The sequence below is a fragment of the Balaenoptera musculus genome, chromosome 1, assembly GCF_009873245.2.
Source record: "Balaenoptera musculus isolate JJ_BM4_2016_0621 chromosome 1, mBalMus1.pri.v3, whole genome shotgun sequence".
NCBI classification, from domain to species: domain Eukaryota; kingdom Metazoa; phylum Chordata; class Mammalia; order Artiodactyla; family Balaenopteridae; genus Balaenoptera; species Balaenoptera musculus.
Window position 1 is genome coordinate 55,438,047 of NC_045785.1, and position 21,271 is coordinate 55,459,317.

Below are 21,271 nucleotides of genomic sequence, written 5' to 3' on the forward strand. Positions count from 1 at the left end.
TGACACAAGAGTAAAGTCTTATTAGATCCTTAAGTTTAGAAAAAGAGGATCCCAGGAGAGTCCCAAACTACCTACGACTGTTAACTATGTAACCTACATGACACAGTGCTGTGGAAGAGGCACCCACAGCCGTGGTAAGGTCATAGCCCTGTGTTAACACAACCCTCCTGACTCTTCCTATGCTCTTTGGGATTCTCCACTCACAGAACCTGAGTCAGTACAGAAAGTCCCCCAAATAATCACAACAATGACAATAATAGTAGTAAGAACAACAAGAGTAAAACAACAGTCACTACCATTTATTTGGCACATACAATCTGTTAGACACTCTGCTAGATACTTCATAAGCATTATCCCTCTTAGTTCTCAAGCAATATCATGGAGCAGCAATTGTTATTTCCAGTTTAGAGTTAATTAAGTTGAGGGTTAGAGAAATAATTTACTTGGTTCCGTTTACTGAGTAAGTGACAGAGCTTGACTTAACTCAAATTTCTTTGACTCCAAAGCTTAAGCTCTTTGTGCCATTTTGCTGTTAATATTTAAGGGAAAAAATGCTTTTCTCCCGTCCAGACCGTGTGCCAGGTTTCCTGTGGAGGATTAAGCATGAGCATGAGCTAAATGAGTGAGTAAAATGGTTAACGTTCAGGTAGTCCCTCTCCCGTTACTTATGGCTCTATTACTGGCAAATTTAAACCCTACGTTATTTCCTTGTCACCACAATATGCTCTCTTCCTAGTCCAGAGACTGGGGTATAACAATGAGAATAATCCCTTGTACTCATCCTGGGCTTTATATACTCATTGTTTCATTTGAACATAACAAGAAGCCCTTGAAACTATGTTGTCCTGTTCTACTCATGAGGACACCAAGGCTAAGGGAAGTCAAAGAACTGGCCTAGTTTCCCAGCTAATAATTGGGAGAGCTGTCTGGAATATTACAACTGCTACTAATAAAAATAATAGCAAGGGTAGGGTGTTTCTTATATCCCATAAACAGTGTACAACATGAAACAGTGAGAAGGTTTCCTCCTTGAACTCTGGAAAGCAATGGTGTGATGTTCGGAGATGCTAAATCCTTGTGCTTGAGTATACTTAAAACTATGTCACGGACATTAAAGTAACCAAATCCTGAAACTTGCTGGAAAATGAAAGGTTTATTTTCTTGAGTAAATAAGGCTGGAATCGAAGGAAAGGGGGATCAGCTATTAAATTCTTACCATGGCACAGAGGTTTCTGAATGTCAAATGTTAAACTCTTCTACATTCAAGAGGAATTTTGCTATGAATCTTCAGTTCCCTAGGGTACCTTTCCTGTCTGTGCCTGTCAACATCATTGTTATGTATTTTAAATAAACCTTTCCCTAACATTCAAAACTCCTTCTGGCTCTTCCTTTCAGGAAAGAGGCATAAATAAAGTGTGTACTATGCCTTTGCATTTTTGTTTTCTTTTACCTTGTTCTAACTGTGTGTGCACCCCACCTCCACTCTTCAAAAGTATAAAGCTAAGGTAAAAAGAGCTTTAAAAAAAGGGGGGGGGCTCTGGGGAAGTATGCAAATGACAGAAATGTCTATGGGAAAATTAAGGGAAGTGAAATTCAGCAAGAAAGAAATTCATTGATGTTGTGATGAAACGTTGTCACTGGAGATGATGACAAATTAGAATCTGTTCCCATGGGGACCGGCGCGCTACCTACTCATCATTTGACCCGTGGCTGGATGCTGGCTAGCCGAAGAATTGACCCAAAGGATGACAAGATGGTTTCAGTCCCGTCATCTCATCAGCATTCAGGAACCCCTTAGGGGATGAAGGGGAGAGGATAAAGAAGGATAAAAGATGAAAGCTGAGCCGTGGAAAGAAAAATGTTTTTAATTACAGTGAGGAGGATTGTGGGTCCACCTGTAGCTTTTTGCTGAGAACGTCCTTTGTTTTCTCCTGTCTGCAGGGATCATGGCAGGATACACACCCAGAATCTGTCTGGCCTCTTGGAAGGTTCCGCCTTGGTAGCCAGTTCGCTCGCGTTTAACAGATACATTCAGGATTTAATCTTTCTGTGGGCTATCTTTACTCTAATAGATTCTGTTATGCTTGCTGAGCAACCTGGATTTGGTTGGCATGCTAAAAGAGATTGCTTTTCGAAAGGGAAAAACTACCCCGCGGTGGAGCGTGAGGTTTCTACTGTGAGTGACTGTCACAATCCTTGTCCAAAGGGCACAGGGGTGGGTCATCTCAGGCAGTGGGGTCACAGGAGGCCAGCCACCCCCCGGGAGTCCAGAGACCCTCAAGCTCCACATGCCTCTGTTTTTTCACACATAAAATAGGAATTACAATTTCATCTTACTACTCTTTGATGACAGATAAATTAACTCAGATGAAAACCCAGAGGAAAATACTGAATTCTGAAGTTCACTTCCTGCAGGATAGGAATGGTACATTCATTCTGTTCTCCTTCCAGGTTATGAACAAACTGGAACACTGTGGAGTAATCAGAACTGTTTAAGTTAGTTCAATGGAACTGACACCACAGTAGTCAGGTAATAACAGATAGGCATTGTTTCGGAGGATACATTATTTCAAATTCAGCCCCATCCCTTTTTCATATTGGCGGTAGAATTTAGCAGTTCTAAACTTCTTCGATTTTTTGATTTTCATAGGAATTATGAAGAATTTTAAATGAAATGTAAACTATTAATAATCTAATTCTTATTATAAAGTAATGAGGCTGTGTATTGCCTATGGTATCCTGCTGAGAATTTCACAGCATTTGTTCAAATGGGTTTGAAAAGAAATGGGGCGAGGGAGGTTGTTGGTCTGTGTATTTACAGAGTGAAGCAGTGTTGCATAAAGGCCGGAGCTTTGTTTCTAAAGCAGAATGCTATTGGCTTTGGATCCCAGCTTTACTACTTACTGCCTTTGTGACCTTGAGCAAGTTATTTAACCTTCAGTGTCCACTTCTAGAAGATGGAGATGTGTACTTTATAGGGTCCTTTGAAGGATTAAATTGATATATGCTTGTGAGATGCTCAGAATAGTGCCCTACACATAGTTAGCCCTCAACAGATGTTGGCAATTATTTGTTTTAAATAAACAAGATAGGTGTTGCAGTATGAAACACTGAGGGGTTTCTGACCAAGAGGTGCGAATCCTAGTGGAGAGAGCTTGCTTCTGAGACCTTTTGTTCATTGCCTTCTGTGTCTGGGCTCTGCGTGCAAGTTAGTGCCTCCACCTATGAAGAATGCAGCTTGAGGCTTACCCTAACCAGGAGGCCAAAGGCAGATACCACCCCCTGCTCCCCCACCCCCGGGCAGGGCCAATCTCCCATCAGCCAGTAACCACACCCACCTTGGGTTCCGCAACCCAGGGAACACTTAGTTCCATGGCCAGCCCACTCTGTGCTATGCCTGATCATGTTGCAGCTTCTCTTAAGTTAGGTTTGTCTGGGGCACCATAGCTGAGCAAGTGAACGCACAGGTTTTATAAGCAAGACAGTTCTGAGTTCTGAATGAGTGAGTGGGTCCTTTTATTTTGTGGCTCATTGATATAAGATGACAGTACCTACACTGTAGGGTCCTTGTGCCTAGCATATGGTAAGTACCACTGTATGGCAGCTGTTATGATTTTCTGAAGAACCCTGAAATCTCGTTGCAACAGGTTTATAATTCACAGGCTACAGTCTCGATAATTCTGATGATTTAGTTGCAGTGCTTCTGTCTGAGCAGCTTTGTTTAGCTTAGCTTCAACATGTTTATCTTAGGATGGGATTCCACCTATCCTGGGTGTTCCGGTTACTTGTTGCTGCATTAGAAAGCATCCCAAACTTAGTGACATAAACAACTGTTTCTTTATGCCTACGGATTCTGTGGTTCAGGCATTGCAAGGATGGCACCTCTGTTCCGTAATGTCTGGGGTTCCATCAGCGAAGGCTTGGGGCTGGAATTATCCAAAGGCTTCTTGACTCATATCCGGAGCAAGGACTGGGATGAAGACTTGCTCACCTAGGGCTCACTTGACTGTGCCCCCTCCATGTGTCTTGGACTTCTTACAGCATGGTAGTTGAGAGCATTCCAAGAGAGACAGGCAGAAGCTGCATGGCCCTTTGTGACCTAGTCTTGCAAGTTACATAGTGTCACTTTCGCTATGCTACTGGTAGAAGCCATCATAAGCCTACCCAGATTCAAGCAGCGGGTGTAGAGGGACCCCCACTTCTAAATGGGGAGCAAATTTTTATAAAATTCCTGGAGTTATGGCTCAATCTTGAACATGTTAGGGCTTCTGACCTCTGCCTATAGCAAAGCAAGCCATACAGTCTCTATTCCAACTACTTAACTCTGCAATTGCATAATGAAAGCAGCCAGAAACAATATGTAAACAAATGACTGTTTCAATAAAACTTTACTTATGAACACAGAAGTTCAAATTTCATATAGTTATTAAATATCACAAAATACCTTTTAAAATATTACATTTAAAAATGTAAGAGCCATTCTTAGCCCATTAAAAAATAGGCAGTGAGTCAAATTAGAATATCATGATGAGCTAGATCTGACAACCCTCAGAATGGGAGAAGATATTTGCAAACGAAACAACAGACAAAGGATTAATCCCCAAAATATACAAACAGTTCATGCAGCTCAATATCAAAAAAACAAACAACCCAATCAAAATATAGGCGGAAGACCTAAATAGACATTTCACCAAAGAAGACATACAGATGGCCAAGAGGCACATGAAAAGATGCTCAGCATCACTAATTATTAGAGAAATGCAAATCAAGACTACAATGAGGTATCACCTCACACCAGTCAGAATGGCCATCATCAAAAAATCTACGAACAATAAATGCTGGAAAGGATGCAGAGAAAAGGGAACCCTCTTGCACTGTTGGTGGGAATGTAAATTGATACAGCCACTGTGGAGAACAGTATGGAGGTTTCTTAAAAAACTAAAAATAGAACTACCATATGACCCAGCAATCCCACTACTGGGCATATACCCTGAGAAAACTATAATTCAAAAAGGCACATGTAACCCAATGTTCATTGCAGCACTGTTTACAATAGCCAGGTCATGGAAACCTAAATGTCCATCGACAGACGAAGGGATAAAGAAGATGTGGTACATATATACAATGGAATATTACTCAGCCATAAAGAGGAACAAAATGGGGTCATTTGTAGAGATGTGGATGGACCTAGAGTCTGTCATCCAGAGTGAAATAAGTCAGAAAGAGAAAAATATCATATGTTAATGCATGTATGTGGAATCTAGAAAAATAGTACAGATGAACCTATTTCCAGGGCAGGAATAGAGACGCAGATGTAGAGAACAGATGTGTGGACATGGGGGGAAGGGGAGGCTGAGATGAACTGAGAGATTAGGTTTGACATAAATACACTATCATGTGTGAAATAGACAGCTAGTGGGAACCTGCTGTATAGCTCAGGGAGCTCAGCTCAGTCCTCTGTGATGACCTAGATGGGTGGGATGGGGGGTGGGGAGGTGCAAGAGGGAGGGGATATACACATACATATAGCTGATTCACTTCATTGTACAGCAGAAACTAACACAACATTGTGAAGCAATTATACTCCAATTAAAAAAAAAAAGAATATCATGATGAGCTAGATCTGACTTTAAGTTAGAATTCTCCAAATGTGTAGAAGAAACACTGGGGTATTTCTCAAGTGTTTGTGTGTTTGGATAAGTGTGAGGGAAAGAAGTGTTTGCAATTTCCCTTTTCATTTTAGAATTGAATTTGTGAGGATGTTATTTGGAATTTCAGTCCTTTCAAGCACACCTTATCTTTATCCTGTTACAGAACATTTGTTCCCAAGGGCAATGAAGAATGACACTTGTAGGTGGGAAATTTGAAGCAAATTTGAAAATCGGCTTGAAAATAACAAACGAAGATATTCTGATTTGGCTCCATGTTCTCAGCCTCCAAGCTGTTGGTTTGTGCGAGATGCATGACCCAAAGGAGATGATTAGTTCTCCTCTAGTGTGCTGATAATGAATAGCTCTACAAAACCAATTAGCAATAATTCTATCAGTCATTGCATTTGGGTAACATTTTGTTTAAGGGGAAGAAAAACAACACTGTTTTCCTTAGAGATCTCTAATTAAGCTGTGATATGTGGTGGGAACAATGGAGAAAAAAGCAGTATGCTTAGCAATTTGCTTTTGCTATCCCCATATGAAAGTGTATTATGATGAAGTGTTCTGTTCACAGCAGTTAAGAAAGACATTTGTCCGTGTTAAAGGTGTAACAGACCAAACACAGATCTATTTCTAACAATATATTTTGTTTTGTATGGATGCCTGCGTTGCACAACTTCAGGGATTTGCCATTCACATGGAAGGCTGTGAATGGCGCCCCCTGGAGTTGTGTAGCAGAAGATACTGAATATCATTTCCCTTCCTTCAAGTGTTTTCCTCCTGAAAAATCTGTGGGAATCGAGAACCATGAATAGTGGCATTTTTTCTTCCAATCACTATTGTTGCTCTGTAACTCCTAATACCCACTGTCATGCCGACAATAATATCAACAACAGACTTTGTTGTCTCCAGCGAGGCATTTTGTGGATCGGTATTGTTCTATCTGAATTTGAGCACATGGGTAGTTCTTAATGTATTATAATCTATTGTAAGATAGCAGTTATTATTTTACTGCTGTTGAAGTATCCTTCTGTGCCTTCTGGGCATTTTGCGATTTTTATTTCAGTTTACACGATGAAATAACACTTGGGTGTGTGTTTATCTTATCTGAAGTTTACTACAGGCAGCTTGTGACACAAATTGATGAGCTTATAGGAAAAAGTACAAGGGGCTATTGTCCTGGTCTTTCGATTTATTTTGCTTACTCTCATCCTACAGCTAGCCAAAAAAATCCGAGAGAAGTTCAACCGTTACTTGGATGTGGTCAACCGAAACAAGCAAGTCGTAGAAGCATCCTACACGGCTCACCTGACCTCTCCCCTAACTGCGATTCAAGACTGCTGTACTATCCCACCTTCTATGATGGAGTAAGACTTGGAATTTTTTCTTGTTGTTTAAACCAGGAGTTGAATGGCTTTCCATTCATATTCATAAAATACCTGTTTGTTTATTGCAAAATGTATTCCTGTCTTAAATTAGCCCTTTACCTTAACATAGACAAGTAATTCTTAAAGAAGTGTGACTATATCCAGGAAACTCATGGACCTTCCCTGCTTGCCTTTTTGTCAGGCTGCAATCCAGGTTCAGAAGTATCAAGTATTGTTTGAGTACAGAGTTGACTAAGTCTAGAAGATTGCAAACATTTTTTTCATGTGTTAACTAATGCGTCATGAATAAGACAGTTTCACTGATTCTGCTAATTTGCCTAATTTAAGGGAATGCTTTTTATCTTTGATACAAGAGTAGAAAAAATTCCCACTTCATACTTTATAGTGTGTTTAAAACTACCAAGGTAGATGTGGCTTCAGATAATATTGAAACAGAATGGTTGAGGATGTTTTTATTTATTGGCATAGTGATATTTATATCTGGAGGGGTGTAGGGTCATGTGATGCTGGAAGCTGCTTGGAGGGGAAAGAACACTTATCTAGAGGTACAAAGAACTTAATTTTGATTTAGTCTCTAATTATCTGTGTGACCATAATCTAGTTACTTAATGTTTATTTGTATGCACAGTTTTCTATCAGTGGATAATAATCTCTATTATACCAATTTAGAATTGGCTATTTACAATAGAATGACTAAAATTAACGTACTTTAAAAATTATGAGTGTAAATGTTAGCATATTTAGTATGTATCACTCTTCTTTTTGCATAATAAGCACGCTTGAAGCTATGCAAAGGATGGAGACAACATAGTTTTTTGGTAGTTAAGTGATGCTTTGCTTCCACAAAGAAGTTTTTACTTATTACAGCTTCTTCGTGGGCTATGTAGGTAGCAGAGCATCCTCAAGTCATTTTATTTTTCCATCTGTGTGATGTTAAGATGAGTCTTTCTGTCTGGCTTACCCTGTCTGCAACCTAGAGAAGCTCATATTAGTTGTTTACTAAACTAAATGGAAAGTGTATACAATTTGGAATGAGACTGTACAGATATGAATCTTAGCTCCAGGACTTAATACTCAGGTGGTCTCAGATATTTGATGTCTTTGACCCAGCCTGTCTTCATCCCTAGAATGGGATCCATGATGGATACTTCACAGGATGTTGTGAGCATTCAGTAAAATCAACTATGAAAGTATTTTGCAAATCGTAATGTTCTGAACAAATATCAGCCATAATACACACACTATCCTATCATAGTGAACATTTCATTTTTCGTTACTGATATCATTTTTATAGTTGGGGCATCAGTAACTTAATGTTTTTGACAGTTTGTCTCTAACCTAAAAATAAAATAAGCGTCCAGTAGGGCTTTGAACCAAAGAAAAAATCATTTCCTGACTGAGAGAAAAGATAGTATAGTAAGGGAGAAGTCCTTAGAACTAGAATTACGCTTAAAACACTGGTTCTCAACCAGGGTGATTTCCACTCCCCTTCATCCCCAGGGATATTTGGCAATGCCTGGAAACATTTTCAGTTGTCACAATTGGAAGGTGGGGACAGTTGCTACTGACATGTAGTGAGGAGAGGCCAGGGATGCTGCAAACGTCCTATAATGCACAGGACAGCCCTGCAAAACAAAGAATTATCTGGCGCAAAATGTCAGTAGTGCAGAAGTTGCCTCAGAAGATGGGAGATCTTCATGAAATTCCTAGGTGGAACTACTCTAGATGAAACAAAAAGCTTGAATTGACTGGCGTCTACTTGTAAATCTACCTGGTATGTCACCTTCCCATTATTTTCCCCCCTCGTGAATTTCTATTAATGTTTCAAGAAGTAACTCAATAATTTGCCTCACTCCATAGCTTCCTGTTACCTCTTTTTTTCCCCTCTCCTTGTTTACCTTTGCCCTGGAGGAATTCACTGCTCCCTCATCTTTGTTCCCATAGTAAGTTTCCTCCGTCTCTATTACAGTGTAGAACTGAATGTATCACATGTAGTTGTTGGTAGGTCTGCCTCCCCTGCTGTTCTAGGCAGGGATTACACCTCATCCATTTTCATCCCAGTACCTCGCAATTGTGTTTGATTACTATTTGTTGGAATCTGGAATGGTTTGAATATGGGGATGAGTAAGGGGATGGAATTTCTACTTGAGAGTAATTTCTACTCTAAAGAAATTAAAAAATTATTGGGTGGGGGCCAAATACTGAACATAATAAATAGTTCGGGCAAAATGTGACACAGCAGAGAGGTGCCGTGGTTCCTCTAAGCAGAGTACTATACCAGGTGGATGGCATCACCAAAGATTCTGTGAACTTCAGAAGTGTGCATCTAGACCTAGAGATTATCATACTAAGTGAAGTCCGTCAGACAGAAAAAGACAAACATTATATGATATCACTTATATGATATCACTGTAATCTAAAATGTAGTACAAGTGAATTTATTTACAAAACAGAAACACAGACATAGAAAACAAAGCTATGGTTACCCAAGGGGAAGTGGGGGGTTAGATAAATTAGGAGTATGGGATTAACAGATACAACCATATATAAAATAAACAACAAGGATTTACTGTAAAGCACAGGGAACTATATTCAATATCTTGTAATAACCTATAATGGAAAAGAATCAGAAAAAAAGATATATATCTGAAGTACTTTGCTGTACACCTGAAACTAACACAATATTGTGAATCAGCTGTACTTCAATTTTTTTTTAAGTGTGCATCTTATTTGATCTGGTCATTTGGAAGAATATCACAAGGAAATAATGACATGTTTATAAAGATAAATTTGTAAAGAGAGTCATTGTAGTGCCATTTAGAATAGAGAATATTGTAAATATTCCTAAATTTCTAATAATAGATTAGTTAAGGAAATTACGTCACATTCATAAAAGTGATAACATAAGATGCAGCCATGCTGTAGAAGAGAATTTGCTGACTTGTGAAAATGGCCATACATGCATACACACAATGTACACATCTCAAGTTTGGGAAGACTTACATCAAAATGTTTTGGAGTAAAGACAGTGGTTTCCATTTTGAATGTGCTAAGATAAGGCTTGAGGTCTGAGATGCAGTCCATCCAGCCATTTGACAAAAACTACTGGTCTACCTTTAAGTGAATATAATAAACCATAAAATGTAGTTTCTGCCCTCCAGGAATTTCTCATTTAGTTCAGTTTAACATCTAAGAGACTTGAATTATACTTCTAGCAGGACCTATGCTGAGCAAGCAGATTAGTATGAGAGGCTGTTCCTCCTTTAGAGGCTGGACTTCCGTGTTGAATGTAGAATGGAAACTGTGGAACTGCAATGCAATCTTCTCTCCTTACTAGGAGTAGTTGACAGAGCCAAGAACTGCCATTTGGGGTGAATCTGGTAAAACCAGAAGAGTTCTGATGATAAAGCTGAGTGTTCAGAAGATGTACAAATGACAAAAAACAGGTTCCCTCTTAAAGAGAGATCTGATCACAACCGTCTGCAGCTGAAAGTGGCAAGTGACAACTACCCTTCTCTTAGACTGAGTCTTCTTGGCTGAACAAGAAGCTCACTTGCCAGAGAATGTGTGTAGGAATTTTTGGAGTGAACACTGAGCTGACACTTCTCTAGTCATTGGCTAAACACAAATACTTTATAAAATTGAGGCTCTTTCACCTTTTTAATGAAGATTCAAAGATGGGAAGAGTTAATAGTAAGTTATTGCTGTGAACCAGGGTAGGAATCCTTAGCTGCCCTTTTTCCAGTTTCTCATAAAACGCTTTCATCTGCATTTTTTAACCATTGCAGTATCCTACTGTGGACATTTTCAGTCCCTCTTTCTTATATTTCAATCCCTCTGAAAAAGTCTCCATTTTGAATCTCAGGGAGTCCATGTTGGAGTTAAATGCAGAAAGGAAGAACTCCCAGTCTTGAGAAACAATGTAAGGACATGACTACAAACAGGTTATCCTCTATGTCAAGAGATACTGTTTTTTCTCTTACGGAAGCAACATAAAGTTTCTTTTGAAAATAAATATACCTAAATTTTAAAAACGCATTAATTAAAATGAAAATATTAAGGGAATGTGACCAAAGTTTTGAAGATGATCGATATGGTAATGACTGAAGTTAAGGAAAAATGGACTCAAGATTGTTGAGAAAAGTCCCTCCGAATTGTAAGATTTTACTGTCCTATAAAGCAAACTCCTTTTTTTGGGGGGGGTGGGGGGGATGCGGACGGACTGCGCTGCGCAGCTTGTGGGATCTTGGCCCCCCGACGAGGGATTGAACCCAGCAGTGAAAGTGCGGAGCCCTAACCACTGGACCTCCAGGAAATTCCCTATAAAGCAAACCCTTTATGCCCATGAACTGGCCACATGCATATGCATTAATAATGCCATTATAATAAATATAAGCAAGTGGACTTGCGATAAGGGATCACCAGTCTTATATCTGGATCTTGTCCATTCTTAAATATCTGGGCCCTGTAACCATTTTTAAAAATGCAACAGTGGCCCAATAGCACTCAAGCTATTTATTACTAACATTGTATCTGTAGCCCATTGACCTTGCTTCTCCAACTGTATTAAGGACAAGTTAGCACTAGGCCAATATTTTTATGACTGATTTTAACCAATGGCTAATTTTTATATTTTAGGCCTAGAATTTTATTTTTACTGATATATAATCCATATTTGATTTTTGTCACTAAAGCTTGATAATGCATATTTTTAAAAAATAAAATGCCCAGTTCTGAAGAGAGAGGGACTTTAAAGCATTCTATTATAGAATATTCTGCAGAATACACCCTGAAGGTTATACTATGATGACAACAGAGAGAACCTGCAAAGCAGCAGAAAATTGACTTTTTTCAGATGATTTTGATACTTTGCTTCTCAGACCAATCAACTCTTCGTACTCAGGAGCCCTGGAAGTTAATTATTTTGTACAGGGTCCTGCATAGTGATTAGGTATTCCGTCAATATTTGTTGAAGGAACGATATGAAGAATTAATATTATCTAACGTGGAAAAAAGTAGGCTGTGGTTTAATCTAAGACAAACTCATTTTCAATGGTATTGCTTTAAATAGCATAATTTTGAGAATGAGTTTATTCACTCGTGTAATTTAATTTACAGCTCCCTTTGTGTTGTAATGCGTTAGGTGGTGAGGGTCCACAAGATCCTGGGCTCCCTCGCAAGGACTGCAGAGACGCAGAAACACCTAATAATGCCCGTGGTCTATATCTGGCCTACAAGTGTGTTTATCTTGGCTCCACGAGATGTTTTAAAGGTTTTTAAATTTGTAAGTTTTAAAATCTGTTGCCTACCTTTAAACTTTAGGGGAATTACACATTTTAAAAATCTAAATTTCTGGGATTTCCCTGATGGTGCAGTGGTTAAGAATCCACCTGCCAATTCAGGGGACACGGGTTCGAGCCCTGGTCCAGGAGGATCCCACACGCCGTGGAGCAACTAAGCCCGTGAGCCACAACTACTGAGCCTGCACTCTAGAGCCCGCAAGCCACAACTACTGAAGCCCACGTGCCTAGAGCCCGTGCTCCGCAACAAGAGAAGCCACTGCAATGAGAAGCCCGCGCACCTCAATGAAGAGTAACCCCCGCTCGACACAGCTAGAGAAAGCCTGTGGGCAGCAACGAAGACCCAACACAGCCAAAAATTAAAAAAAAAAAAAGAAAAAGAAAAATCCAAATTTCTGTCCTCTCTAAAATTAGATCTGACAATGATGGGTCCACATTCCCACTAGGCAGTAGTCAGCTTCTGTGACGAGCATCCCCCTTTGAAGACAGCCTGCATTCTCCCCTTCACCACAGTCCCCACTAGCTCCTATCGCATTACACCCAGCTTATTCCCCTGACTTTCATTACCTGCTTGGCCCACATTAGCATGTGATATAATGTTAATAAATTTTTAAAATGTCTTATCCATGTACATTCCCTGATATGCCATCTTAAACATACATGCTCATTCTGTCAGGTTTAAATATAGCTACTTTATGCATAATACTGAGAATATCTATCCCCAAAACCTGGCTTGCCACAGAGATTGGGTTATCCTGTGCACATCTGAAGCTATAGTTTTATCAGCAGTCCCTGTTAACCCTTGACTTTTTCATAAATCAGTCAATAATTTTGTCTTCCACATCTCTTAATCCATTTCTCTCCTCCCTTCCCCAATTTCTTTTGTAGGTGCTCCTGCCTGGTAACATTCTTATTTTTTATTTTTGATATCTTTATTTAAGGAAACAGGAACAATGGAGAGGTTAAACCAGGGAGGAAGTACTGGGAAGATGAACTGAGATTTTTATTCTTTTTTGTGTCTCCAAGTAGGATTCAGTGCTGTTATCCTCACTTAATTAATGCTTGTTAATTGGATAATCATGGTGGGAACTGGCATTAAGGCATCTAGGCCAGGTTTGAGATGAGCAAAGTAGTATTCTGATGGAGCTACAGTAAGTAAGCAACTTGTTTTCAAGGCTCTCCGAAGCCAGCCACCCAAAGCTAGGAAACTTCAGCCTTATAGAGAATTCTGTCATACCCATCAAGGGAAACTTAAAAAAGCTTCACTGATTCCCAAAAGTGAAGAAACTTTGGACACCATTGTTAAATTGGATTCTTGCTATTTTACAAGGAGCTCTTTGAGTTGGGCCATCCACTGAGATTGATACTGTCACCAGGAAAGGCATATAGGACTCATCTCACTTTCTGAGAGCCCAAATTCAATGCATCCCCCAGCTGGCACCCACTAGAACAATATGATTTCAGGAATCAGGTCTTATCCTTCAACCTGTTGAGGGTATTGTGCTGCAGACAAAGCAACTAGCATAGGTTCTGATGCAAGAACACAGCCTCCTGATTACAATTCTCATGAATAAGCCCATATTATAGCTCTATTAGTCAGGGTTCTCCAGAGAAACAGAATCATTAGGATGTGTGTGAGAGAGAGGAAGAGAGATTTATTTTAAAGAATTTGCTCACGTGATTGTGGAGATCAAGTCCCAGATCTGCAGGGTAGCCCAGCAGGGGCTGGAGACCCAGGAAGAGTTACAGTTCCAGTCTGCTGGAAGAATTCCTTCTGCTTGGGGAGGTCAGTCTTTGTTCTATTAGGGCCTTAAACTAACTAGGTAAGGCCCACCCACAAGTCCCCTGATTTAAATGTTGATCTCATTCCAATAATCCCTTTTCAGAAACATCCAGAATAGTCTCTGACCAAATATCTGGACACTCTGGCCCAGCCAAATTGACATATAAAATTAAGCATCACACCCTCTTAGAGAAAGCATAGAAAATTGGTCTACAAAACCTACCTTTGAAGTTGAATTTTTATTAACCCTCAGGTTTAGATTGGAGGATTCCAGACTCTCATTCCTGGAACTTTATAGTGTTCTCCTAGACTGCTTCTCTTTAAAAAAAAAAAAAAAAAAAAGTTAATGCCCATGTTAATGAGCTGCCTGCAAAGGAGTGACGGCATTTGAGTAAGTCTTTATCCATGTAAATTGGTTGTATATTTTGTGGTATGATTTAGATGTTGTGCAAATTTCTGTGTTCACATTTTAAGTTCTTCAAGTATTATTGACATCATAGGAGGCAGAAATAAGTTACTTAGAGAGTTGTTTTTAATTCTGATGATTCACATGCTGACTCATCATGTTCAGATTCCTGTACTAGGCTCCTTAGGATTCTTTCGGGACTAAAGAGCATCAGGTCAGGGTTTGTGATTGCCTTTTCTTTTTTTTTTTTTTTTTAAACTGAACTCAAACATGAGCTTTCTTTCATTTTTAAAAGGAGGCGAGCCTCTTTTTAAATATCTTAATTTTAAATCAGTTCAGTCTCTGTCATGGTAGAAAAGAAACAGCTTAAGCAGTAAAGACAGCTTTCCTGTTCAGTTTAAATTCAGTTGTGATATAGATTATATCATAGGAATATAGTACCAAGACCAGATGGGCCTCTGCTCTGCCGCTTTGCTGTGTGATCTTGGAAAGTTCACTTAACCTTTTTAGTCCATAGCTTCCTCAACTGTAAACTGAGCAGTTTGAACTATACTCCAGAGAGCCAACTCAAGATTCATTATGGGCAACTTTTCCTGCTGCCCAAATTTGTAAATTCTAGCTTTGTTAGGGAGTTTTTCTTCATCTTTTCGAGAGCTACCTAGGGAAAAAAAAAAAAAAAGATGATATTATGCAGCAAGACCTACAGAGGTTAAATTACTCATTTATTTATTAACTTTAAAAAGTAAACATTTGTGGAATGGTTTATGGAAGAAGCATTTCAGCTGAGTCTTGAAGGAGGAAAAGGATTTGAACGTATAGGGATATGGAGAGAGAGCTCTCCAGGAGAGAAAGGTCAATTTAAAGAAACCCCCATGGAAGGAAATGGCCAGGAACACTGAAGAGTACATTGTGTCTGGGGCAAGTGATGGAAGAGGCAGCTGAGAAATTGGATTAATATCATATTGTAGAGAACCTCAAATTCTAGACTGAATAACTCAGGAGACCTTAAGCTCTGTAAATGAAATGAAGGACAATTCTCTTGCTTCCATGTGTCTTTGATGCGTGGTAGACACTCAGTAAATACTGGTTGTTTGAATGAGAGAATTTAAAATTTTTGAGAAACGGAATGAAATGATGATCCCCTTTAAGGGGATTTTACTTGTCCATCGTGTAACTACTAGAAGACCTAGTTTGAGTTCATTTATGTAGGCAAGGAACAAGAAGGGGGACTGAACGTGGCTGTTGGCACCCACTGTTGGGTATTGGAAGAGGGAGGAACTGAAGGTGGCTGAGGTTGATTCTGGATAGCTGTGAGAGTGGTTGATATCAGGTTCTAAGTCATATTTCTATCCTGTGTGCCCTTTCATCTTTCCTCCTGTTACACTTGAGTTCAGGGACCCTGTCAACTTTGTTTTCAGTACCTTGCTTGAACAGGTCCTGAATATATATTTGCTGAAGGAGTTCATGCATGGTAGCAAACCTGATTTGGTCTTTAGTTTGAGTACAGGTAGTGATGATGACGTCAGAATTACTGAGCTACTTTACCTCTAGGCAGAAATTCAAGTACTTTTATGCCCATTCATGAAGGTCATCGTTTTCATCTGAGTATTATTCCATTGTGATAAGCTCTGATAGGAAACTTAAGTTGATGTTGACTTAGTTATCTCAGTTATTAGCTAGATTCAATCAATAATAATAATAGATATGAATAATTATTATAACAATACTAATGATTATTATACAGGGTGAATTTAAAAGCACAAAATTTCCAAATATCTATGTATATATCACTTTCAACTCAACTTGTCTGTATCATGTTTAAGATAGTTAAGTGCAAGACATTGTGCTAGACACTGTCTGATAGACAAAGATGAATAAAGCAGTTTGTACCTTTAGGAGCTCAGAGGATGCAGAGTAAACTAAGCAGACTGTGTCAAGTGTCATGAAAAACCCAAAGACTCTTTGAGAAGAAAAAGTGATTATGAACAGAGGTCTCTGAGCACTCAGGCTTGGTAGAAGAGTGGTAGTTGAGGTCTTGAAGAGTGGAACTCCTGCAGACATATCTACGGGGAAGGATGCTTCAGACCAGAAAACAGCAAGCATCATAAAGCATTGAGTGTGGTGAGGGGTAAGGTATAGCTGGAATGGCAGATAAGAGATGTATGGGGCGGGCTCAGGATCCTTGGTTGACTGGACAAATTTCCCTCTGTAAACAGTAGGTTTTAAAGCAAAGAAAGACTGTGGTCAGGTCTGAGATTTGGGTAAATGAATTCGTTGGCAAGTGAAGGATAAATTGTGGTGAAGAGACAAGTTGTTTGTCAAGCTGGGCCACCCTAATAATCTAGGAGAAAAGTAAGGACACCTCAAGGAAGGATTGTAGGAAAACAAAAGATGTCCTGGGTGGTGATGGGTTACGTAGAATATTACCCATAGACAGGGAATATAGAATATATAGATTCTGCCAACTAGGTTTTATTGGAGATCTGGGTGGGGAGGAAGATTTTAAAAGATGATTCTAAATTTTAAATTGAACATCTCAGAGGAGGGGAATTATTAACTAACAATGAAAATAAGAGCAAAAGATATTTAAGAGGAAGGTGAATTCAGTATGAACATGCTGATTTTGAATTTAAGTCGCATGTGGATCATTCTTAAGAGGTGTTTGGCAAGCAGTTGAGTTTTTAGCCTGTAGCATCACTTTATTTTCATCCCACAGATGTTTTCACCCCCCAACTATGTTATATGCATGGCAGTTCAGGAGAGAGGGCATAGTGGAAAGGTATAGTTTTAATGCTGTGCTGATGCACACTTGAGTTTTGTATAAAATGATGTTCCTAGGCATAACAGCTGACCCACATGTGGGCAAATCCTATTTTTTCCAGCCCTATTTCAAGGTGGTGCACATGAAAAAAATGATAAAAATTGTTTAACCCTATATACATTTTATTTCTTATTATTACTGTTCTTATGAGAAATAAAGCACTGTGACTTAACCAGGTGCTTTTGCACTAATGACTCTTGTTCTATTTTTCTTTGGGTAACACAAGGTCAAATAAAGTGACAAGCGTGGCTCTTGACCACTGAGTTTAATTTTATCGCAGGTCCTGTTCCTTCCACAGGAAGATGTGTTTTGTGTTTTTGCCCTCACAGTACTGAAAGGTGAATCTCAGTCTTTCAAGTGTTCTCCCTGCCTTATCGCACAATTTCATCTTCAGTCCACTTAAAAATTATTATTACCTGCAGGCAGGCGAAATGTTACAGATACAGGTACCAGAAGGACTTGCGTTGAGCTCAAAATTCAACAAAGATTTTGTAGAACACCTTACATTTCAGAACGCCTACTCAGTTGCAATATCTAACTTATGTAAAAGAGTTACATATGTTTATGCTTCAGTAAAATACTTTCTTCTGTAAACATTATTTTACTTCCATTACCTCCTTCCTATGATCTTCTCAGGCCTGTTGGGTACAATCCCCCTCCTCCTGCATTTTGCAGATGAGGAAGTAGGCTCAGAGAGATTGTGTCAGGACTCAGGGGAGCTGGGTGTGGAACCCAGGTTTCCTGATTCCAAATCATTTTTTCTTTTAATGGTAAAATATTTTGACCAGTGGTAAAATCGGAATGGCTTATCTGCCAATTGAAATGCTGAACTATGTATTCCTTCTTAGAATTTCACTTGAGGCTATTGTATGACCCTCCGAAGTTTCTAAATTGGCTGAATATAAAGCTCCCACAGTCTGGTTAGTTTGTCTCTCAGTCTTAAAACCACGTTACTGCAGTAGTCTGTGTCATTTCTGTGTGTGTGTGTGTGTGTGTGATATTTATAAAGATATAAATATATCTTTAGGTGTATTGATGAGCACCCTCATAGCAGAAAACATATGCATTTGGGTCTGCTGACAATCCTGCTTTCTAGATTTTTCTTGTGTGACCTTCCCTGAAGGAAGGACAGGAGACCTGCCACACTGCTTAGCATACTGATTTTCACCAGTGGCCTTTTATGGATTTTTAGGGAGCAGTGGTCTTGCGGTTTTCCTTCTTGCTTGCTCCCTATCTAGCTAGCTAGTCTCTAAAAGAAACTACCGAGTATTCTTTGCCAGCTTTAAGAAATAGACCCTATTATAGCAGAGGACTTCCCTTGAGGTTTTCATGTGTTTTATTGTGCAAAAATATCAAAGTGTTCCAAAGAAGGTCAAGATTTAAAAATCCCATGTCTATTATCTTTCTTGGAGACTCGACTGGTCTGGCATGAGGATGGACCCAGCTATCTTCAGACTCGTAGCTTTATTAACTTTTGAATATTGGGTCAGTAATTCCTTTTGAGGACACATTAACCATAAGTATTCCACATCTTACGTTTCATGTTCCTTCTACAGAACAGGGAGATTTGGATAGGCCTTGTCTCTCTCCTTCACGAATGTGCCTGAGAGATTGAATGAACCGGTTCATGTCCAAGGTCATCTGCTAACTGAGGTTCTTAGTGCTTCTCTTTGATGTCTGTGTCATACCACTCACAGTTGTCTGCTATTTACTAAGTACCCAGTGTATGCGCAGGAAAAAAACACACGAATTTACAAGCTCTGGTCTCCAGTCCTGGCAAGCCTCAGCCTCTTCGGTTTTCTGCATTTTGTCATTCAGCATTTGCTAAAATTTTACTCTTCACAGGCAGACTCTGGGCTAGGGTCTAGGGATAAACATGGGAAAGGATCTCTCTCTTTGCATCTTCCTAGCAAGGGAGAAAGTATATAAATAAATAACTGTGAAGTGTGTGAAGTCCTTGTTAGAGGTCAAGTGGTAAGATGGACAGGGGGCTACAGAACGGCACAAAGGGACCCTGTGGATCCCACCCGGCCTCTGTCCACCTGCCCGTTTTCTCTTGTTTTTTCAGATACCTTTCTTTCTTCTTCTTCAGGCATCGCTGTCCCAACCTGGTGACAAGGAAGTTAAAGGATAAATGTTTAATGTGGTTGTGGATCCACTTCCAATTCCCCCAGATGTCACACCTGTGCAATTTTCCAAGCTTGTGTGAGAAGGCAGGTTAAATGGAATCTAGAAGCAAAAACCAGATTACAGCAGGGTCTTCTCCCAGGGATCTGCTTTGGGCAGGGGGGGCGGGGAGGGGGGCAGTGAGAATGGTAAAAAAGAAATATGGCTGGTTTGTATGACACTTAGACTCTCACAGAGAGGGAGACACTTGATTGCTCTAAAGCCTTACCTTCCAAGGGCATTTGAAACCAGCCTTGTTTCCACTCTGGCTGGGTTGATGAACCCTGAAGATTTAATCCTTATTACTGATAAGAACAGAAAGAATGTGACTTATCTCTCCCATCTCTGCAGAGATGGAAGGAAAAACCATTTCTTGGAACATGATTACACATTATTTGACAGCTTTTCAGTTTGCCCATTAATTTAGGTGTTTGAATAAGTAAACTCAGTTGGGGCTGGGTGTCGAGTATCATTTTCTTTATAAATGTGAGAGTTCCTTTTTGAAGTGATCCCATTCTTACCTCTTCCCCCACCATTCAAACAGAGTTTAAATATTTGCCAGTGTAGATGTTTGATTTTTATCTTAGCTCTTTCTTTGCTTAACGTTATTCTCATGGGTGGTTAAGTGGAAGATAAGGGGGTTCTTGTTTAATTCTTTTCAACTGGTGTTGCTCAAATATTTGGAGAGCAGACACTTCCCAGAAAGAATGAGCAGGAACCTGGTTGAATGGAGGTGAAGTGAAATGTCTCCCTGTCATATCTGAGTAAACCAGGCACTGTTGGGCCGTTACTAGGATGTTTTTTGGTGTCCAGGTCTCCTTTTAAAGGCTCCTGGAGCTACTGGTCGAGGGGTCTTGCCTTCTTTGCTTCCCAGAAAAATGTGTGCTGCTCTTAGAATGGAACTTGGTAGTTCAGTGACACCAGCAGCAAGGGACTGCCTTGTACTGGGAGCTCCACCTGAAGTCTCACAGCATTTGTTCCACACCAGCTTCTGATCTGATACCAGATTTTGCTTCCCCAAGAAATGGTGTGTATATGTGGTGTTTTGGTGTTTTTTTTTTTTTAAACCTTTTGCACCTATCTCTAGCAGTGATTAAAAACAATAGACAAGTAAAAAATATCCCCTACTCCGTTAGGTGTCATCATATTGGCTTTATTTATGGACTCAACTATTACTGTAAGCCTTGCTCTTCTGAGATATCCACAGGGATTTGCTTTTTAAATTATTACCTTTAAAATGTGCCCATGAATAATACCGCATTTCACCAGCACCCCTGGAACCCACACTGTGGGTGTGGTTTTTGTGTGCTATGTGATAAATTGAGCAGCTTCGCTGCAAATGTTGAGGAAAACCCGGGGTTTTAAGTGATTTGCCTGGCAAATCACCTTCCAAAGGAAATTTAAACAAAGACCAAGAAAGAGATTTCAGGAAGTAAACCCCAACTGGTGTATGTGTCTCTCTCCTTTATATCTTTTTCTTTCTAAACTGGGACTCCACTGAAAAGTTGATTTACACTGTGAATCGAGGCTGAATGAAATCCAATTGGAACTCACTTGAACACTGTTTTGATGTGAGATTCAAAGCTTCTGCAAATTTATTTTACCTTCTACATTTGCTGATCTCCTGCTTGTAAATCCTGTTGAAGGAGAATAAAAATGACTGCAGCCTGATGGGAATTAAATGTCTGAAGTTCAAAGCAGTTTGCACATCAGAGCAAACGTCAATCAAATGAACATCTTGCAAGCCAGGCAGGGA

The 21,271-nt window shown here is 39.6% G+C and overlaps 1 protein-coding gene across 3 annotated transcripts in view; it reads left to right on the plus strand.

Moving 5' to 3' along the window:
* CACHD1 (cache domain containing 1) overlaps nt 1-21,271 on the plus strand; it is a 210,724-nt gene that overhangs the window by 104,566 nt on the left and 84,887 nt on the right. For all 3 annotated transcript variants that reach the window (XR_005016827.1, XM_036828750.1, XM_036828760.1), the window contains exon 3: nt 6,870-7,018. Coding sequence is in view for 2 of the 3 variants with exons in the window: in XM_036828750.1 (XP_036684645.1) it covers nt 6,870-7,018 (149 nt within the window). In the remaining variant the exon portion in view is untranslated. The remainder of the gene's footprint in view (nt 1-6,869; nt 7,019-21,271) is intronic.